The sequence below is a fragment of the Oryctolagus cuniculus genome, chromosome 11 (assembly GCF_051225735.1).
Source record: "Oryctolagus cuniculus isolate XC-2025 breed Fujian yellow rabbit chromosome 11, ASM5122573v1, whole genome shotgun sequence".
NCBI classification, from domain to species: Eukaryota; Metazoa; Chordata; class Mammalia; order Lagomorpha; family Leporidae; genus Oryctolagus; species Oryctolagus cuniculus.
In genome coordinates this window covers 3,309,512-3,328,751 of record NC_142877.1, presented here as the reverse complement: position 1 = coordinate 3,328,751, position 19,240 = coordinate 3,309,512, and the positions used below count along the sequence as shown (strand labels likewise).

Genomic DNA, 19,240 nt, shown 5'->3' with positions numbered 1-19,240 from the left:
AAATCCAGGCGTAGCTTCTTTAATGACACTCATCTCCCAGGAGCTCTCTCAGGCCCTTGCCTGGCTCCTGTGCCAGGCGCCCAGGCCGCGGTGTGGGTCTGCAGGGAGCCGGGGCGGTCCGTGGATGTCCTCCCTCGGTGCCCCGGGGCTGCCGACACCCTACCCCCTCCCTCTCCTTGGCAAACACTCCCGGGCCCCTCGCCTTGTCTTTGTTGGTCCCCACCAAGGCCAGCGACGACCAGGACCAGCACGTGGGGAGCCACAGGGTCAAATCCTGTCCCTGTGAACAGCTATGGCCCCCTCCCCACCCCAACCGAAGTCCCTGACCAAAAAAAATACAGAACAAGACAGGCCAGCCAGGAGCACTCCAGCCCGGTCTGTGCTTCTGCATGGCCCCCTTCAAGCCTGCGCTCTACGGGTTTCTGGCGAGCATGCGACTCCCAGGACCATTCACGGCCACCGTCGGTTTGGCTTTTCACTTCCATTCAGCGATCACCTCCCCCCCCGGCCCCGGCGGCCACTGCCACGCGGGAACAGGGCAGTGGCTGCGCTGTCCTCCTCAGTCCAGGGCACGTGTCGGGAGTTTGTGGAGTCCAGGTCAATTTGTAGAAGTTGCCATGAATGTTAGCGTGACGACGCAGCTTTAACCATCCGTGACCTTAATCGGCTCACGCAAGACAGAACCAAACACCCAAGGGCAGTCAAATCCCCCGCCACCCCTCAGTTTGCCTGTTCCGCCCTGCGGCACTGCCACCCTGGCCGGTGCCGTGGGGGTCTTGGTGGCCTCCTGGCATTGCGGCCGAGTCCTCTGGGATTCACCGGCCACCAGCGCTGGGAGGACGCTCCCTCGCCGCGGGAAGCTGGCTCTCTTCTGCACGTGCGCCATGGCCATCAGCTGTCACGCATCCAGAGACTGCTCTGCACAGGCGCACAAGTGACTAAAACACACAGCAAGGATGAGCCTCGCCGTCGGCATCACCAACGAGCCTGCGACGTACAAATTAGACACAACGCGCTGCTTCTGGCCCTTCCTAGAGAGAGATTGTGGAAACTCGGCTGTCACACTCGGGCTCGGAGCTGGGGCTCCCGAGATGCTAAGAGGCCTTACAGGCCTGAGGCTGCAGAGCTCACAGCCCCGCTCAGACCAACGAGGGGACTGGACGCCAGGAAAGGCGACGCGAGCCTTTACCAAAGAGCTGCTGCCGGTTCCCAGGGCTGCAAAGATGTGTGCTCGCAATGGTCATCGTTAAAGTGCAGAAAACCCACTTTAAATGGCTAAATCGCTTTATTTCAGGCTAAATAAAGTCCTCTTCTTGGCGCCTCGCCACCCAGACTGATGAATTTTAGTTACTGCATCTCACCATCCTACTCTTTCGTACGGTAGATTTACAACACCAGCGGACGGGACGGGAAGCCAACGGAAGCCTGTCCCTGCTGATACTGGCGAGGTTACTGCTAGTGGCAGGGCTGCCACGGCGACATCGGTCTCAGACCGAGAGAGCTGGCCTGACCCCTTCACTCCGCACACAGGACCCCACGTGAACGGAGCCATTACCCAACACCAGAAACACGTCACCCCGCTAGTCAGGGACGGGGCGATCACCCAACACTGAGCACTCCCCAGCCGGTGAGACCCCCACAGCGGGCAGCTGCCCAGCAGTGCCGGTGCAGGGCGTCCCCCATGCGGGCTGTTTTCCGGTCACGAGATGAGACTTTGCTGGATGACAAATCTGCTGTCACAGCCTCCGCGTCACAGGCCCTGCCCCTCTATCTCCGCCTCATTGCCAGCCGCTCCCGAGCCCACAGCCTGGCGAGCTGCTGGGTTCTAAGTGAGGCAGCCTTCGCCTGTCAGTCACTTTGTACGTGTGGCACTGACGAGGCCCCGCAGCCCTGGGTCGCGCGTGTCCCGGGACCATCACCCGGGGGCCCGGCACTGAGCTGAGCTGCCCTGGCTTCCAAACAGCAGGACAAAGGCCCAGGCGGACCCCAGGGGCCCTCACCCCGCCCCGTCCGAGGCACTCCATCTGCTGCTTCCCTGTGTCCTGTATTGAGAACTGAGCAAAACCCACAGGTCAAGTGTGGAGGGCAGGAAGTCGTCCCTAGAAGCCAAGAACAAAGACACATTCTTGGGCTCGCGCTCGGCATTGCCCAGCGGCCCTGAGGAGCTGTAGGGCGCTCGTGCGCCACGGTGAGAGACAGTCTAGCATCCGTGTTTAAGCCTGCTGTCCTAAACGTCTTCATTTTTCCAAGCACTTAACTGCACAACGGTGTTTCACTCGGCCAACCACTTCCAAGTTTTAAAGACAGCGAAAGCAAAACACTTGCAGGAATTCTTCACCCCTAAGAATTTAATGAAGGAGGCCGGCGCCGCGGCTCACTAGGCTAATCCTCCGCCTTGCAGCGCCGGCACACCGGGTTCTAGTCCCGATTGGGGCGCCGGATCCTGTCCCGGTTGCCCCTCTTCCAGGCCAGGGAGTGCAGTGGAGGATGGCCCAAGTGCTTGGGCCCTGCACCCCATGGGAGACCAGGAGAAGCACCTGGCTCCTGGCTTCGGATCAGCGCGGTGCGCCGGCCGCGGCGGCCATTGGAGGGTGAACCAACAGCAAAAAAAGGAAGACCTTTCTCTCTCTCTCTCTCACTGTCCACTCTGCCTGTCAAAAAAAAAAAAAAAAAAAAAAAGAATAATAAAAAAAACCACAAAACGCTTGCAACGAGCGTGGCCCAGACCCGCAGTCAGGAATCCGCGATTTCATTCCAGCTCGGCCATCGGCTGCACGGCCAGCCACGGAACGGCTCTGCCTCACCGCCTAGGAGGGACGCTCCGGAATCTGCACTCATCCGCGGACAGCGACGCGGGACACAGCGGTGCTCAGATCGGGCCCAGGGTCCACAGCCCGCCGCAGGTTCCAAGGGGACGACAGACAGAGGTGCTGTACCTGTGCCTGGAGGACTTCCCCACGGGTCACCAGCTAGGCAGTGCCACGCGGGATGCCACTGCCTGGACACGGACGGTGGGGCTGCCGGGGCGACCATGCACCGTGCCACCAACGGAGGGTTCAGCACCGAGGGCAGCGGCGCCTGGAGGACCAGGCAGCGTCCCGGACACGACGCCCCCGCCCGGGCTCCGACCAAGGTCTCCTGCGTCCCTTTGGTCCCTCCACGTAATCCCCCCTCCCCTCCCATAAGAAACCCCGGTTCCCGCGGTCAGCAGGAGCCGCGCAGCTGTTCCCAGAGACAGGAAAAAGCCCGACAGAAACCAGAACCCAGCAGTGAGTGACCGCGTTTCAGTTTATTGGTGTTGTCAATTTATGAACAAGACAGGACTTCTCCCCCATGGAGTGAGCTCTTCTCCCTCTGCCGTGACACGCGCCACGCGTCTTCCCTGGACTTGGGATCGCAGCAGCTCCAGCTCCCGTCAGGGTCTGGGGGAAGAGAAAAGCGCATGGTTCTCGGTGTTTTCGTAAAAATGCACCACGGACACGAGACTCCTCCCTCCAGAGAACGGCACAAGGTTCACGCAGAACGCGCGTGGCTCAAACGCCCAACCTTAGCCCAGTGTTTAGCGTTTCCCTGCTCAATATAATGAAATGCGCCCTTAGCCAGACAACCCTTGTCTTAAAGACGCAACGTCGCCCTGTGCTGATGGGCCGATGTGCCAGGGCTGTGTTCTCGGAGCGACCCCAAGGCCGCCGCAGGGTCTGGGGTGCTGTCGGCGCTGCGGCAGGGAGGGGCCGGGTGGTTTTCCTCAGCTCACTGTGAAACAGAACAACGCAACGTAAAACGAGGCCTCGTTACTCAGGAGGCGAGCCCTAGACGGGCTACACACCCCGCCTCCAGACCCGTGAGGGAAGATTTACTCGGGGAGACAGCTCTGCCGAGGACGGCACCGCTGGGCGTCGAAGCTGCTCGGCAGCAGATCAGGAAAATCAACCTGAAAATCACCCCGATCACCTGCCTTGTCGTCTTTCAAACAGCACCGCCGAGACAACAGCTGGGACCGCTCGAGCGGCCTGCGGCAGCAAGCCCGGCTCGCCCCCTTCCCCGGGCCACGCAGCCCCTCGGTCGGCGTCTTCCGAGGGGAGGGACCAGGCCTCTGGAGCAAGGCGGCGTCCAGGGCGGCCCTGCCCGTGCGCACAGCCCAGCACAGCTGTCACTGCTGCCCTGAACCTCCCGGGCTCCAAAGGCACTCACAGGAGCGCGGACTTCATCCTCCAGATGGTCTGATTTTGTGCAGACAAATGAAACAGCTCTAATCACAGCGCGACGGCGCTGTCCCTAAGCCTCGCTCAGGGACCTGAGAGTCAACGTGCAGTTGCTTCCGCCTGCCAGGGCCTGAGGGCCCTTCTCCCGTCACCACGGACGTGCCGGTGTGCCGAGACCACCCCCAGGAACGAGCTTGCAAGCGCACAGAACCCAGAGCGCGCGCGGTCTCTGCGGCCTCTGCAAGCCACGGCCCCGCCCAGTGCGCCAGGGACTCACGGTCACTCCTTCTTCACTTTCACAATCTTGACGCTGCTGCCCGCGGTCTTCTCCGCGTTCGCTCTGAACTCGGTCTTGAGCGCATCCCTCACGGCCTTGGCGCAGATCTGGGAGTACCGGATGTAGCTGGGGAACCAGAGACGCCGAGTTAGTGGTCGGCGCCGGCCGGACCGCCGCGGGCCTGTCCCTCCTCCTCTGCTTTTCAGCCTGCTTGGACTAGACTAGACTTCAAAGCGGCCAACGCCAAAGGAGTCTGGACACAGAAGAGAACCGGGAAGAAATGAACCAAGGTCACCAACTGGCGTCTGGCTGGGCGATTTCGTGCTCCATCCTGTGTCTTTTTTAAGATTTATTTATTTATTTGAAAGTCAGAGTTACACAGAGAGAAGGGGTGGGGGGAGAGAGAGGGAGAGAGAGAGAGAGAGAGAGAGAGAGAGAGAGAGAGAGAAAGAGAGAGAAAGAGAGAGAAAGAGAGAGAGAGAGGTCTTCCATCTGCTGGTTCACTCCCCAATTGGTCGCAACGGCCAGAGCTGTGCTGATCTGAAGCCAGGAGCCAGGAGCTTCCTCCAGGTCTCCCAGTGGGTGCAGGGGCCCAAGGACTTGGGCCATCTTCCACTGCTTTCCCAGGCCACAGCAGAGAGCTGGATGGGAAGTGGAGCAGCTGGGACTCGAACCAGCGCCCGTATGGGATGCCAGCTCTGCAGGCAGTGGCTTTACCTGCTACGCCACAGCGCCGGCCCCCGTTCTATGTCTTTAGTGTGTACGAATTTAAAGTGAAAGATTTGAAAACACTTTTGAAAACCCACAGGGAAGACAGATGGGAACCTCGGCAGGTCTGCAGCACCCACGGCCTCGCTAACCTCAGGATTCTGTGAGCTACGGAGGCCAGAGAAAAACCCGGCTCGAATGGAGCCGAGACCTCATCCCAAGGCTTCCTGGACACACTGGACGCTGCCTCGCTGCGGACAGCCCCTCACCTGCGCCCCCACGCAGCCCGTGTCCCTGGACGCACTGGACGCCGCCTCGTTGCGGACAGCCCCTCACCTACGCCCCCACGCAGCCCGTGTCCCTGGACGCCCCCTCGCTGCAGACAGCCCCTCACCTGCGCCCCCACGCAGCCAGTGGTCCTGGACACACTGGACGCCGCCTCGCTGCGGACAGCCCCTCCCCTGCGCCCCCACGCAGCCCGTGTCCCTGGACACACTGGACGCCGCCTCGCTGCGGACAGCCCCTCACCTGCGCCCCCACGCAGCCCGTGTCCCTGGACACACTGGACGCCCCCTCGCTGCTGACAGCCCCTCACCTGCGCCCCCACGCAGCCCGTGGACAGCGGTGCCGCGTGGAGCCCCGCCCTGTGCACGCGTAGCCCCGCCCCCGTCTCCCAAACGCCCGCAACGCCGGTCAGGCCTCACCCCTACAGGACTTCCCAGCAGGGCCGCTCTCGGGGGCCCGGCCGAGGCGCCCTTGCCCAGGGTGACGCCATGTTGAGGCCGGCTGGCCAGGCGCGTGCCCAGCGCCGCGTGCCCCCACACCGCAACGAGGGGCCTCCCGAGCCCGCGCCCACCTGAGCCCAGCCTGGCGCCAGTATGCCACCATGATGTCGCGAGAGCGGGGCGCGTCGGGCCGAGTCGCGAGAGCCGGCAATGTCCGATGCACCTGGCGCCCGGCGGCAGGAAGGTCAGGCCCAGGAAGCGGAAGGGGCGGGACGCGCGGACCTGCCAATCACCACCTCTTGCCCGCCCCGCCGCCGGGAGCCAATGGGGGCGCGCGGCCCGGGCGGCGGGGCCAATCCTCGGCGGCTCGGCCGGCGGAGCCTGCCTATTGGCTCGGCGGCGCCCCGGCCTGGGCCTGCCGGGCTTCCGTAGAGGCCGGGGGCGGGGGGGCGGGCGTCGCGCCGCGTCCCCGGAGTCCCAGTAACAGCTCCTGGAGCCCGAGGCGGCGCCTCGCCCGGGCCTCTGCCCTCCACCCGTGTCAGTGAAACAGCGCCACCCACACCCACACCCGCTTTTATCGGGTCCTTGGCGCGGGGCTCCGGCTGCGGGCGCGGAAAAGCGGCTGAGCGCGCCGGCCGGGGCGCGTCCCCTCCCAGAACGCGCGGGAAGCCGCAGCACCGCTGCAGGCCCTGGCTCCGTCCAGCCGCGACGCGTGGGCTGCGGGCCGCGGGGTGAGCGCCCGGCCGGCCTGGGAGCCCGGCGTCCGCGGTCCACGCAGACACTGACCGCTCTGCAAGAAGCCTGGCGGGGGCGGCGGTCTCCTCACAGCCGCCTCGGACGCAGCCCCCCGAAGTCTGTCCCGGTCTCCGAGCCCCCCGAAGCCTGTCCCCGGTCTCCAGGCCCCCCGAAGTCTGTCCCCGGTCTCCAGGCCCCCCCAAAGTCTGTCCCGGTCTCCAGGCCCCCCCGAAGTCTCCCCGGTCTCCGAGCCCCCCGAAGTCTGTCCCGGTCTCCACAGCCCCCGAAGTCTGTCCCCGGTCTCCAAGCCCCCCCGAAGTCTGTCCCGGTCTCCAAGCCCCCCATAAGTCTGTCCCCGGTCTCCGAGCCCCCGAAGTCTCCCCGGTCTCCAAGCCCCCGAAGTCTGTCCCGGTCTCCAAGCCCCCCATAAGTCTGTCCCCGGTCTCCAAGCCCCCGAAGTCTGTCCCCGGTCTCCACAGCCCCCCGAAATCTGTCCCCGGTCTCCAAGCCCCCCCCGAAGTCTGTCCCCGGTCTCCAAGCCCCCGAAGTCTGTCCTGGTCTCCACAGCCCCCCGAAATCTGTCCCCAGTCTCCAGGCCCCCCCGAAGTCTCCCCTGTCTCCGAGCCTCCCGAAGTCTGTCCCGGTCTCCACAGCCCCCGAAGTCTGTCCCCGGTCTCCAAGCCCCCCCGAAGTCTGTCCCGGTCTCCAAGCCCCCCCATAAGTCTGTCTCCGGTCTCCAAGCCCCCGAAGTCTCCCCGGTCTCCACAGCCCCCCGAAGTCTCCCCGGTCTCTGAGCCCCCGAAGTCTCCCCGGTCTCCACAGCCCCCCGAAGTCTGTCCCCGGTCTCCGAGCCCCCGAAGTCTGTCCCCGGTCTCCGAGCCCCCGAAGTCTCCCGGGTCTCCGTCCGCAGCTGCCCTCCGGCATCCGCCCCCCACCCGCCCCGTGGCCCGCCCAGCCCAGCCCAGCCCGCGGCAGGACGCGCAGTCAGCCCGCTCCAGAAGGACCTTTACTAAGAAAACTTTGGCAAATCGCATTTTCCGTTGGAGTCATATTCGCAGTGCTAAATGTTCACTCCAAAAATATCATTTAAGTACCAAATCAGAACACTGGCTTCTGGCAGAGCAAGTTATTTTACACAAATGAGCGTCTTTACACTGCAGAGTCTCTCGGTGAATTCCCTCCCGCAGGCTGCTGGGTCCGCGGCGCGGCGCGGCGCTGTGCTCGGGCTTGGTCCACAGCGGGCAGAGCTCCAGTGTAGACGCCTCCGGAGAACCGAGACTCACTGGACAGTACCGACCTCGGATGGTCCTGACAGCCCTGCACCTAAGTCATAGTCTTACTCCAGCTTGTTAAAAAATTCTACCTAAAATGCAGTTGCACTTTTAAATAACAAATAAATACATCGGCCGGAGAGCTGGGCCCGCCGGGGACGCCGTCACTTCTCCGCGAACGCCGCCGCCGCCATCGGGGCCCTGATGCTCCCTCTCGCCGACGCCGCCAGCTCTTCGATCTCGGCGTTGAGTCTATGGATCACCCACTCCATCGCTTCTCGGCCCTAAAACCCAACGCGCTGAGGTCAGCCAGAGGGCAGAGGCTCGTGCGGGCCCACGCAGCAGGAAGCGACGGGCTGCCACAGGCAGCTCACCAGCCCACTCCGTCCTAACATTTACCAAAAGCAGAGGCCTGGGCTGGCCTGACCGTGAGCGGGTTTCTACTCCGTATGCGAAGTTCCCAAAGCAACCCACCGCGAGTGATGCGATGCCTGTCTCAGGACTGGGGCAGCCCCTCTGGCAGGCAGGTCCAGCCCACTCCGTCTGCATTTTAAGCAAAGCCCTCCCGGCCCGCGGCCCTGTCCCCCCTCCGCCCTCCTCGCGGTGCCGTGCGGCTCCCTGAGGACAGGACAGGACAGGGCTCTCGGATTCAGGTCCCAGGGCCCTGGCACGTGCTCCCCTGCGCCCCTTCATCACCAGGCCGCCCCCACCGGGCCTCGGCACTCCCCGGGCAGTCTCCCACCTTCGGGCACGCTGCCCGGTGACGGGGCGGGTGGTCACTGTGGCCTCCCGCTCAGTTCCACGAGGGCAGAGACATCTGTTTGTGCCTGCCTCTGACTGCTGAGTGACAGTGAAAGGTGTCCTAAAATAACACCTTAGGCATCTTTCTCTAAGCTTACCTTGGATTTTTATCTATTTTTTTAAAGGTTTATTTTTTACTTATTTGAAAGGTAGAGCTACAGAGAGCAGAGGAGGGAGAGAGAATATTTTCCATCCACTGGTTCACTCCCCACATGGCTGCAATGGCTGGGGCTGGGACAGGCCGAAGCCAGGAGCCAGGACCACCTTCTGGGTCTCCCACATGGGTGCAGGGGTCGAAGCACTTGGGCCATTCTCCACTGCTTTCCCAGGCACATTAGCAGGGAGCTGGACTGGAAGTGGAGCAGCCGTCCTGAACCGGCACCCGTATGGGGTGCCACATTGCAGGGAGGACTAACCTGCTGTGCCTCAGCGCTGGCCCCGTTATTTTTACTGTTAATTTTTAGTTTTTAACAGATTCATCACGTTCCACAGATACACTTCCAAGAGAACGACGACACTGCCTTCCTCGCTCCTCACCTGTTTTAAATCATGTTTTCTCAGTAGCAGAGACACTCCACGGGGCAAAACTGGTTCGTGGGGAGAATGGAGACAAGCTCTCTCACACATAAAGCTCACATGCATGTGCGTGGTGCTAATCTCAGGGCAGAAAATGTTTACAAAGGCCCGAAGGGAAGCAGCCGTGAAAAATGGCTGAGGGAGCACGTCCAGCCATGGCGCCCAGCTGTACGGGGGCGCTTCCTGTGTGCTGGCTCTGGGCCAGACGCCTTCTATGTTATCTTGTTTACTGCAAGCCAGCCTGGGAGATGGGCAATCTCCACTTCAAAGACGGGAAACTTGGGCACAGAAAGGCTAACTCAACTGCTCAAGGTTGAAAGGCCGGTCAGAGTTGGGGCATGGTGTGCTGGACACCAGAGCCTGCCAAGTCCTCGAAACTGCCCGACGCTCCGTGGCTTCTCACTGCAGAGGGCAGTCAGGCCTGAGCCCCCGGGAGTGAACCCCCACTTCTTTGTTGGCACTGGAGGGCACCGTGCCCCACTGACTTTGTTGGCACTGGAGGGCACCGTGCCCCACTGACTTTGTTGGCACTGGAGGGCACCGTACCCCACTGACTTTGTTGGCACTGGAGGGCACCGTGCCCCACTGACTTTGTTGGCACTGGAGGGCACCGTGCCCCACTGACTTTGTTGGCACTGGAGGGCACCGTACCCCACTGACTTTATTGGCACTGGAGGACACTGTACCCCACTGACTTTGTTGGCCCTGGAGGGCACTGTACCCCACTGACTTTGTTGGCCCTGGAGGGCACTGTACCCCACTGACTTTGTTGGCCCTGGAGGGCACCGTGCCCCACTGACTTTGTTGGCACTGGAGGACACCGTACCCCACTGACTTTGTTGGCCCTGGAGGGCACTGTACCCCACTGACTTTGTTGGCCCTGGAGGGCACTGTACCCCACTGACTTTGTTGGCCCTGGAGGGCACCGTGCCCCACTGACTTTGTTGGCACTGGAGGACACCGTACCCCACTGACTTTGTTGGCCCTGGAGGGCACTGTACCCCACTGACTTTGTTGGCCCTGGAGGACACTGTACCCCACTGACTTTGTTGGCCCTGGAGGGCACCGTGCCCCACTGACTTTGTTGGCACTGGAGGACACTGTACCCCACTTACTTTATTGGCACTGGAGGGCACCGTGCCCCACTTACTTTATTGGCATTGGAGGATATCGTACTTGCCATCAGCCCTTCCAGGTAGCTGCTCAGGCTGACTCCTTTCACAGTGATTATGGCCTCTTGAGTTAAGACAGTTCTGGAACAAAAACACAGCCACACTGACTTAGCTGACCTTCCACTTTTTCCAAAAAATTAGATTAAAAACAAATTGAAAGTCTACATAAAATAAGCTTGTTAAAACACTGTTCACTCACTTTTCTGGGTCCTGAGGATGTGGCTTGTATATGAGTCTCTCATCTACTGAAACCATATTTGTAAATGAAATCTAAAGAATGAGGGGGAAAATTCAGATCATTTTAGAAATAAAAATTAAAATGATTTATCAAACTAATACAACCAAAATCTTACAAGCTACACATATAAAACAACAAAACCAACTATTTACCATTTTGATATTACTATATGAATAATTCCAATTTCAACTATTACTTTTTATTAAAAAGATACACTTTAATTAAAAATATTTTTTACAACTTAAAATATTTTTTGATGACACTTTTTTTAAATTATTTATTTGAAAGACTTACACAGAGAAGGAGAGGCAGAGAGGCAAAGAGAGGGGTCTTCCATCCGATGGTTCACTCCCCAGATGGCTGCAATGGCCGGAGCTGCACCGATCTGAAGCCAGGAGCCAGGAGCTTCTTCCAGGTCTCCCACGCGGGTGCAGGGGCCCAAGGACTCGGTCCGTGTCCTACTGCTTTCCCAGGCCACAGCAGAGAGCTGGATCGGAAGTGAGCAGCCAGGACTCAGCCCAGCACCATATGGGACATCGGCACTGCAGGCGCGGCTTTACTGGCTATGCCACAGCGCTGGCCCCCACTTACATTATAATTAAAGGCTCAACGACTCCACTAAATAAGGAGTTCCACAAACAGTCACAGTCCAATAGGAAAGTGGGCAAGGGCTATCAACAAATACATACAATCAAATGAAAAGATGTCCAATTTCACTCCCATTAAACACATACAGATGGGGGCCAGTGCTGTGACGTGGTAGGTTAAGCCTTTGTCTGCAGTGCTGGCATCCCATATGGGCACTGGTTGGGTTCTGCCTGCTCCACTTCCAATCCAGCTTCCTGCTAATGTGCCTGGGAAAGCAGTGGAAGATGGCCCAGGCGTGTGGGCCCCTGCATCCACATGGGAGACCCGGGAGAAGCTCCTGGCTTTGGATCAGCTCAGCCCCGGCCGTTGCAGCCAGCTGGGGAGTAACCAGCAGGTGGAAGACCTTTCTCTGTCTCCCTCTTTTGTATGCAAGTACAGTATGATCTCAAATTCGCTTTGCTGAGTGCCAGGCTTTGCACAGCAGAGGCTCATGAAACTGACGAGGAACGCGTGGCATGGTGTGGCGTGGCGTGTGCTTCTGGGCTCTCCAAAGAACAGGTTCATTGACACGTCAACCGTGGCAGGCAGAAAAAAATCAAGCCAAACACATCAAAGTGAAAACAAAGAAAGCCAAAACTTACATTGGTAGATTTGAGCTCCATGGTTCTCTCTACAGGGTCAACCACAGAATGTTCTTGCACATATGTTTTGGTTCTTGCTGCACCAATAATCTAGATAAAACATCCAGAATCAGTCATCAGGAGGGAAGATTTCCTACCCAGGGTGTCAATATCTTATTTGATTATGTGCTACAACATCCTGAACCAAAAATCTGTTTCTTAAAAAAGAGGAGGAAGCAGGCAGTCAGAGAGGAGCCTATCTGAGGGTAACAGAACTCACGTAACGCGGATACACTGAGAACTTTCCCAGGGCAATCAAGAAAGAGCAAGTACAAGGCACCAAGCTGAAACCGCTAAGGTGGGCAGCACGGCGTCCACACTGGGAGCCGTGGGCCGCTACGGTGGGCAGCACGGCGTCCACACTGGGAGCCGTGAGTCGCATGCTATCTAGAACGAGAAGAGCGCCAGAGTTATCCATGCTCACCTTCCTAGGGCAGCCCAGGTAGAGGGCAGCACGGCTCCGTTCTCCAGACAGAAGCACGGTGCACACTGGCACCGCAGGGCTGCCCCCGCCGCTGAACACGCTCTTCCCTTTTCCGAGTGCACCCCGCCTCTAGGGAGACCCGCACCCCGACTGCACCGCGCCTGCTCCTCCATACACTGGCGTTCCCCTCACAGGCCGCCAAAGCCTGAGCGCTGGTGCTGCACCAGGCTGTGGCAGCCGACCACGTCCTCGACCACCCTCCCTCCTGTGCACAGCCCACCGCTGACCGCAGCAGCAGTGACCAGGCAGGAGCAGCCTCCTCTAAGTCTCGTTACTGCCTGCACGTTGCAGGCCAAAGCAAGACAAGCAGAAGGCAGCTCCTCGCAGGCTTCGGGGTTAGCCGGCTTCCTTTAGAAGGGTTCGCCGGTGCCTGCATGAAGACTGTAATAATATTTCCAATTCATTATACACTCCTAACTCAAGTTTACTGTAACACAATTTGAACTGATGCAAAAATGACATTCCGAGGCAGCTCCCACATCTATTTGCAATTATAATGTGGTTTGGAAACTTCTCCGCGGCGGTGCCATTTCCGGGGGAACAGACACGTACAGACTTCACGACAGAGGGCAGGCCCCACTCGGTGCTCAGCAGCCTGTGGCTGTGCAGCCTTCCGGACGGGTCCACGTGTCTGTCCAGCACGTCCACTCCAACCACGCTCGGGTTCATCGGGTTCGGGTACTTCTGCATTGCAGCCGTTGTAACGGTTTCCCATGGGTGGCTACCAACACAAACCAAAACGCATCACTTAAAAACATGCATATGAATAAATAATTTTACAGTCCATCTAATTATCCGTTACAATGGAGGTTTAATTAGTTTACCCAGGGAAAACTGCTTTCTGAAACATTAACCAGGTATTCGGGGAGACTGACTGACGTCTGAGACGTGGAGCCAGGACACAGGCCTTGTAACACTGGCCATGTGAACTGTAGTCTAGAACAGTACGGGCCTTTGACCAATCCTGCCCACTTACCATTCTCCACTTTCACATGTTAACTTTGTTTCCAGGAAGAACCACTGATTTATGTTCTACTGAAACTAGTAGCAAAACTATCATTATGCCAGCTATTCTTGTCTGATCCCGATTCTATGAAGCTATAAAAAAACAAGGGTAAAAAGACCTGATAAACACTATAAACCCCTACAGGATCACAGAAACGGCCTAAAATGTCGTTGATTTAATTATTAAACTCTGCAGATCAGTGTCATAAATAACAGTGGCCTTTCTAGGCAATATCCATAGCTTTTTTTTTCTCCAAACAAGTGAATCCGATTTCTGTTTTGAAAAGGTCACTTGATACAATAAAACGCTCTTACAGCACTGCTAATGTGCTTCTCTCTAATAGTCCCTCTTGATACAACAAGCATTTACTCATCGCCTGGCACTGGTGCAGTGAGTGTCGCCCGGTGTGAGAACCTGCCGCAGCTTCGTTTTTTTAGTTTTCTTGAAAAAGGACACGCGCTCAAGGGATTCCAAATGTCATGCACTTGTTCACAGCTTCCGTGAGAAACAAGCTCGTACAGAAGATTGAACAGCCCTCACTGCTGTGGTCAGCGCTGACCGGGCCCCGTCCACAGCCGGGTTCTAACCTCTGCGGCGGCCTGTGTGCGCTCCGGACTTCGTTTACAGAGCAAGACAAGGCCCGGGCACGATGCTTCGTGCTTCAGTGACTGCTAAACCACACCACGTTACGCTTTATTTTTCTAAAAGCAAAACAGGTGGATCCCAGAGCTCAGGCTGACTACTACACATCTTGTTGACAGAGGAAAACTCACTCCCCTGATCTCATTGAACCTGGACTGGTGGCATAACTTCTTAACGTTTTAATTTCTCTGTCATGCTGTACAAATCAACTTCATTTCGTTTTTCATCTCAAGCCCGATTCAGCCATCCATGCAGGTGTGTGAGTGCAGCTGCTTCGTAAGTCTAAACAGCCCCCACGTGGACGTGACGGAGGCCAAGCCCCTGTTTCCAAGGCGGCTGTCTGAAGTGACATCGGATGAGCCCGTCCCCCTCTCCACCTGGCCACACACCATGGTCCCCACCCTCCAGGGAATCAGTCCCTGCGGCTGCAGGGTGGTCACGCATCACTCGTAACTCAGTCCACCTCTGCTCTCTGAGTCAACCTGGAACTAAGACTACGAAACGCAACCAGCTCCAGCACCAGAACGGGCACTGGAAGGGGCAGTCTTCTGGCTTCCACAGTCGCCGCGCCCAAGCTCTCGCTCTGGAGGAGGGCGCACAGTGTGGCCGCGTGACCTGGCCCACGCGCTCACCAGCGCTGTGAGAACACAGCAGCTCCACCAAGGCAGCAAGCGTGTCCTGGCTTACTAGGCTGTGGCCAACCCCAGGCACCGTGGCTGGCACACGTAGGGCGTGCCTACACTTCCAAGGAATCGGTAAATGACTTCAAGGGAGTGCCAACTACAGCCTACGCCTCAGGAGGAAGCAGCGGAAAATCAAGTGGGCAACAAGGACGACTCAGACGTTGCCACAGTAACACCTGAAGACGAGAAATGGGAGAAAAAGGGGAGATGACGGCTTTAATCTCCGGTATCTTCAAGTCTGCGGCGGGCGGGCAGCCATGCCAGGAACACCTGGAGCTCGAGGGACAGACAGGGCAGGGCCTTCAGCTTCAGCCCAACATCGGAGAGAGCACAGACCAGGGCTACCTGTCCCAGAGCCCGGGCGGCCTGGGCCTGGGTGTGTGTCTTCTAGGGAGGGGGCCCAGAGCCCGGGCGGTGTGGGCCCGAGTGTGTCTGTCCTCTAGGGAGGGGGCCCAGAGCCTGGGCGGTGTGGGCCTGGGTGTCTGTCCTCTAGGGGGAGGGCCCAGAGCCCGGGCGGTGTGGGCCTGAGTGTCTGTCCTCTAGGGGGAGGGCCCAGAGCCTGGGCGGTGTGGGCCTGGGTGTGTGTCTTCTAGGAGGGTCCAGAGCCCGGGCGGTGTGGACCTGAGTGTGTCTGTCCTCTAACGGGAGGCCCCAGAGCCCAGGTGGCGTTGGCCCGAGTGTGTCTGTCCTCTAGGGAGGGGGTCCAGAGCCCGGGCGGCGTGGGCCTGAGTGTGTCCTCTAAGGGGAGGCCCCAGAGCCCAGGTGGTGTTGACTGGAGTGTCTGTCCTCTAGGGAAGCCCAGAGCCCGGGCGGCGTGGGCCCGAGTGTGTCTGTCCTCTAGGAGGGCCCAGAGGCGGGCGGCGTGGGCCCGAGTGTGTCTGTCCTCTAGGGGGAGGCCCCAGAGCCCAGGTGGCGTTGGCCCGAGTGTGTCTGTCCTCTAGGAAGGCCCAGAGCCCGGGCAGCGTGGGCCTGAGTGTGTCTGTCCTCTAAGGGGAGGCCCCAGAGCCCAGGTGGTGTTGACCGGAGTGTGTCTGTCCTCTAGGGAGGGGGTGCAGAGCCCGGGCAGCGTGGGCCTGGGTGTGTCTGTCCTCTAGGAGGGCCCAGAGCCCGGGTGGCGTGGGCCCGAGTGTGTCCTCTAAGGGGAGGCCCCAGAGCCCAGGTGGTGTTGACCGGAGTGTGTCTGTCCTCTAGGGAGGGGGTGCAGAGCCCGGGCAGCGTGGGCCCGAGTTTGTCTGTCCTTTAGGAGGGCCCAGAGCCTGCACCCAACCTGGAAGGCGGCTGTGACAAAGAGAGACAGGAGATGTAAGCGCGCCGCGGACCCCGAGTCATGGCAGCGTTTCGAGGCCCTCAGCGCAGACAGGGCCTGGCCAGGCGTGCTGGTGCTGGCGACGCTCTTTGCCCCAGAACCATCACAACATCCGGGAGCGAAGAAGCCGCTGGCGCTGACACCTGCGTTCTCCACCGGGAGCGTCTCGGTGCGCCTGATCCACGGCCCCCAGAGTTTCAAGCCTCGAGAGGCCGAAGCCAAACACACCACAAAGCTGCAGGGCTGCAAACCGCGTGGCGGCCACGGCACCACCAGCAGCAGGGCCGACGGCTGGGGAGCCGGGGCACGAGGTCAGCTGGGGCAATGGCTCGCCAGGCGCACGCCCGGGAACAGGGTGTGGAACCCGCGGACGCAACCGGGGTAGGCACGGCCGCGAGCACGTGGCGGCCGGCAGGGCGGACCCGGGGCCCCACGCCCAGGCCGGTCCGGGCCGCGGCCCCACGCCCAGGCCGGCCCCACATCCGGCTCTCCCGCTCGGGGCCGGCGGGCCGCGGCCCGGCTGGGCTCTGCAGGGCGGCTGCGGCAGCCCCGAGGGCGGCCCGGCCTCGTGCTCCGCGACGGCCCCTGGACGCCGGAGGGCGGTGGGGCGGGGGCGGCCCGGAAGTGGCCCGGCTCGGTCGCCCGCCCACCGCGGGGGCCGGCCCAAGCCGAGGGAGCCCTGGGGTCGTGACCTTGAGCCCCCGCCCTCCCAGGGGAGCTGCTGGGGGCTGGGGCTCGGCTGTCCCCAGCCAGGCCCCAACGCCTGGAGACCTCCCGAGGGCCGCCTCGGCCTCGCCTCGCCCCCGAGCCCGCCCAGCCCGCCCGCCCCGCGCCGCAGACTTACTCAAAGACGTGTTCCGAGGTCCAGATCTTCATGGTGCCGGCGGCCCGCGCGATGTCCGGGCGGCGCTAGGGCACAAGGAGGCAAAGAGGCTACACCTGCCCCCGCCCCACCCCCGGCGCCCCGCCGGCCGCGCAGCGCGCAGGCGCCGTCGCGCGACGCCGGGGACGTCCCGACGCGCGGCCCCACGCCCTATCGCGGCCCGGGGTTTGCCCCGGCCTTGCGCGCGGCGCAGCGACGCCCCGCCCCTTAGCGCCGACGCAGCGCGCCGGCGCAGTCCTGGGGCGGCGCGCGGGGCGGCCGGCGCCGGCGCTGGCGCTGTGCTGCGCAGGCGCAGTGGGCGGCTCGCGGCGCCGACCTTTGCGCGCAGTTGGGCTGCGCCCAGGAGGCGGCCGCGGCCTGGCGGGGCCTGCGGTCGGTCGTAGGCGGCCCACTGACACGGATCAGCCTTGGAGCGCTCTGTGGGGCAGCTGTGGGGGGCGCCGCCCCAGAAACTGCCCTACAGCTCCCGTCAGCGCTGTGCGCTGGTTCCTCCTGCGATGAGGACCCCCCCCCCCACCCAGGATGGGCGCCCGGCCGGGGTCGCCCCAGGCGGCGGGCCCGAGGGCATGGCCGGCAGGCATGGCCGGCAGGCATGGCCAGAGGCCTGAGAGAGGCCTTCCTGCTCCCTGGGGTCGTCGCGGGTTTCCTTTTTCCCGCTGAAGTCCTCGCAGGCAGCGGTGCGGCCCGTCCGGCTCAGCCGGGGTCCCCGGCACCTGCTGTCGCAAATGTCAGAGCTCACGCGTTGGGGGGTGAAAGACTCGTTCGTGTGGACGGACGGACGGACGGACGGACGGAGTCATCGGGCTTCCCTGCGGCGGTGAGCGCCGCAGGGCGAGGCCCGCGCTCTTGGGCAACGGGGCCCCTGCGCCGACGACCACTCCTAGTTGCGCAAAGGAGACGGTGACTAAGACGAGGGGCGCGGGGGTCGCCCGCGGGTCCGCGCGAGACCTCTGCTCACGCAGGACTTGGCCGCTCTGGGTGCGGGTGCGAGGGACGGAGCCTTGCATCTGGCTTCCTAGAATCTGGGCAGAGTTGCCGCCTCGTCTCCTGTTCTCAGCCTGTTCGGTGGTTTAAAAGGGAAACAACAAATACAAAGCCAGGTTAATTCAGGAGCGAGGATAGTTTTTCAAAATAGCCGAAGTCCTTTCTAGAAAAGAAAAGCAGGAACGCTAGACAGGAAGGAATGACAAGGTTGGTGGTTGCCAAGTGCAATTTGAGGTACCTGGGACTATTTTTTGAAAAGCCTGCAGCGCTTAGAGTAACTTCTCGAGGTGGTAGCGCGAGGCGGTGAGATGCGAGGGAGCCGCTGTGTGTTAGGAACGCTGGTGCAGGCCCCATCGCACAGAACGGCCTGCCCCGGCTGTTCCTGGAGCTCCCTGGGGCTGCGCACTACCCGGCGTTCCTCGTCTGTTTGTTTGAGAGAATGTTATTTGGCCCCGTAGTTCAAGATTTCTGGTTTTTGAAGTCAAGAAAATTGAGTGACACCTGCCCCCCTCCCGGCACACAAGGCTTTCTCCTCACTGCATCGGTAGTGGTGGGGAGTGGGGGCGTGGAGAGCAGAGCCCAGGGACCCCAGGTGTCTCCTCTGTGTCTCTCGGGGTAGCAGTTATACTCCTTCCTTGGATTCGGAGAGCAAGACTTAAGAGACACAGAGAGGCGACAATGAATGGCTTTTAGACACGGAGGCCTGGTGTCAGAGATGCCATTAGTGAGTCATTAGCTGGGTTGGACACGAGCTAGATGACTGGCTCCACGGCCTCTGCCCCAGGGGTGACACAGTCCCCACACACCCGCTGAGGTCTCTGCTTGGAATCCCACCCAGCCCTGAGCGGGGAGGGAAGAACACAGGCCTGACTCCTGCCTGCCAGGATCTCGGGACTGGCCGGGCAGCCAAAGTACAGGTCTGGCAATAGGTACAGAAGGCTGAAGGGAGGGCTGTGCTGCAGAGCCAAGAGGCGTGGGGCCGCGAGGGCAGCCTCTGGGGAGCGTGGTGGGTGGGCGTCTGTGGACTGCGGAGCCCAGGAGGAGTTGGCCGGAGGGCTGGGGTCAGGGACTGGGGTGTGGAGAGCAGAGGGCCACACCAGTGTTAGTGGGTCCCAGAGAACAAGCAGGTGGAGTCTCGCACTGTGACATTGGCTGGCCCTCAGTTCCCCTCCTGTGCACCCTGACCCGCACACCGTCTTCACCACGTGCACTGTGTGCGTCCCACCCATCCGGTCATCACTCGAGTCTTCAAACACCAGGGCGGTAGGCAGCCTTCCCT

The 19,240-nt window shown here is 60.8% G+C and overlaps 2 protein-coding genes across 2 annotated transcripts; both read right to left on the bottom strand.

The window, feature by feature from the left end:
* Positions 1-3,270: 3,270 nt before the first annotated feature.
* ATP5F1E (ATP synthase F1 subunit epsilon) lies at positions 3,271-6,165 on the bottom strand. Its single transcript, XM_017337822.4, has 3 exons — positions 6,044-6,165; positions 4,480-4,605; positions 3,271-3,422 (listed from the first exon to the last, which is right to left on the bottom strand). The coding sequence occupies exons 1-2, from the start codon at positions 6,073-6,075 to the stop codon at positions 4,482-4,484; spliced, it is 156 nt and encodes a 51-aa protein (XP_017193311.1). The 5' UTR covers positions 6,076-6,165; the 3' UTR covers positions 3,271-3,422; positions 4,480-4,481.
* Positions 6,166-7,640: 1,475 nt separating this feature from the next.
* Positions 7,641-17,060, bottom strand: PRELID3B (PRELI domain containing 3B). The gene is made up of 6 exons (XM_089307851.1): positions 16,939-17,060; positions 13,010-13,178; positions 11,935-12,024; positions 10,667-10,737; positions 10,446-10,548; positions 7,641-8,202 (listed from the first exon to the last, which is right to left on the bottom strand). Exons 1-6 carry the CDS (start codon positions 16,968-16,970, stop codon positions 8,083-8,085), a joined length of 585 nt encoding a protein of 194 aa, XP_089163977.1. The 5' UTR covers positions 16,971-17,060; the 3' UTR covers positions 7,641-8,082.
* Positions 17,061-19,240: the final 2,180 nt, after the last annotated feature.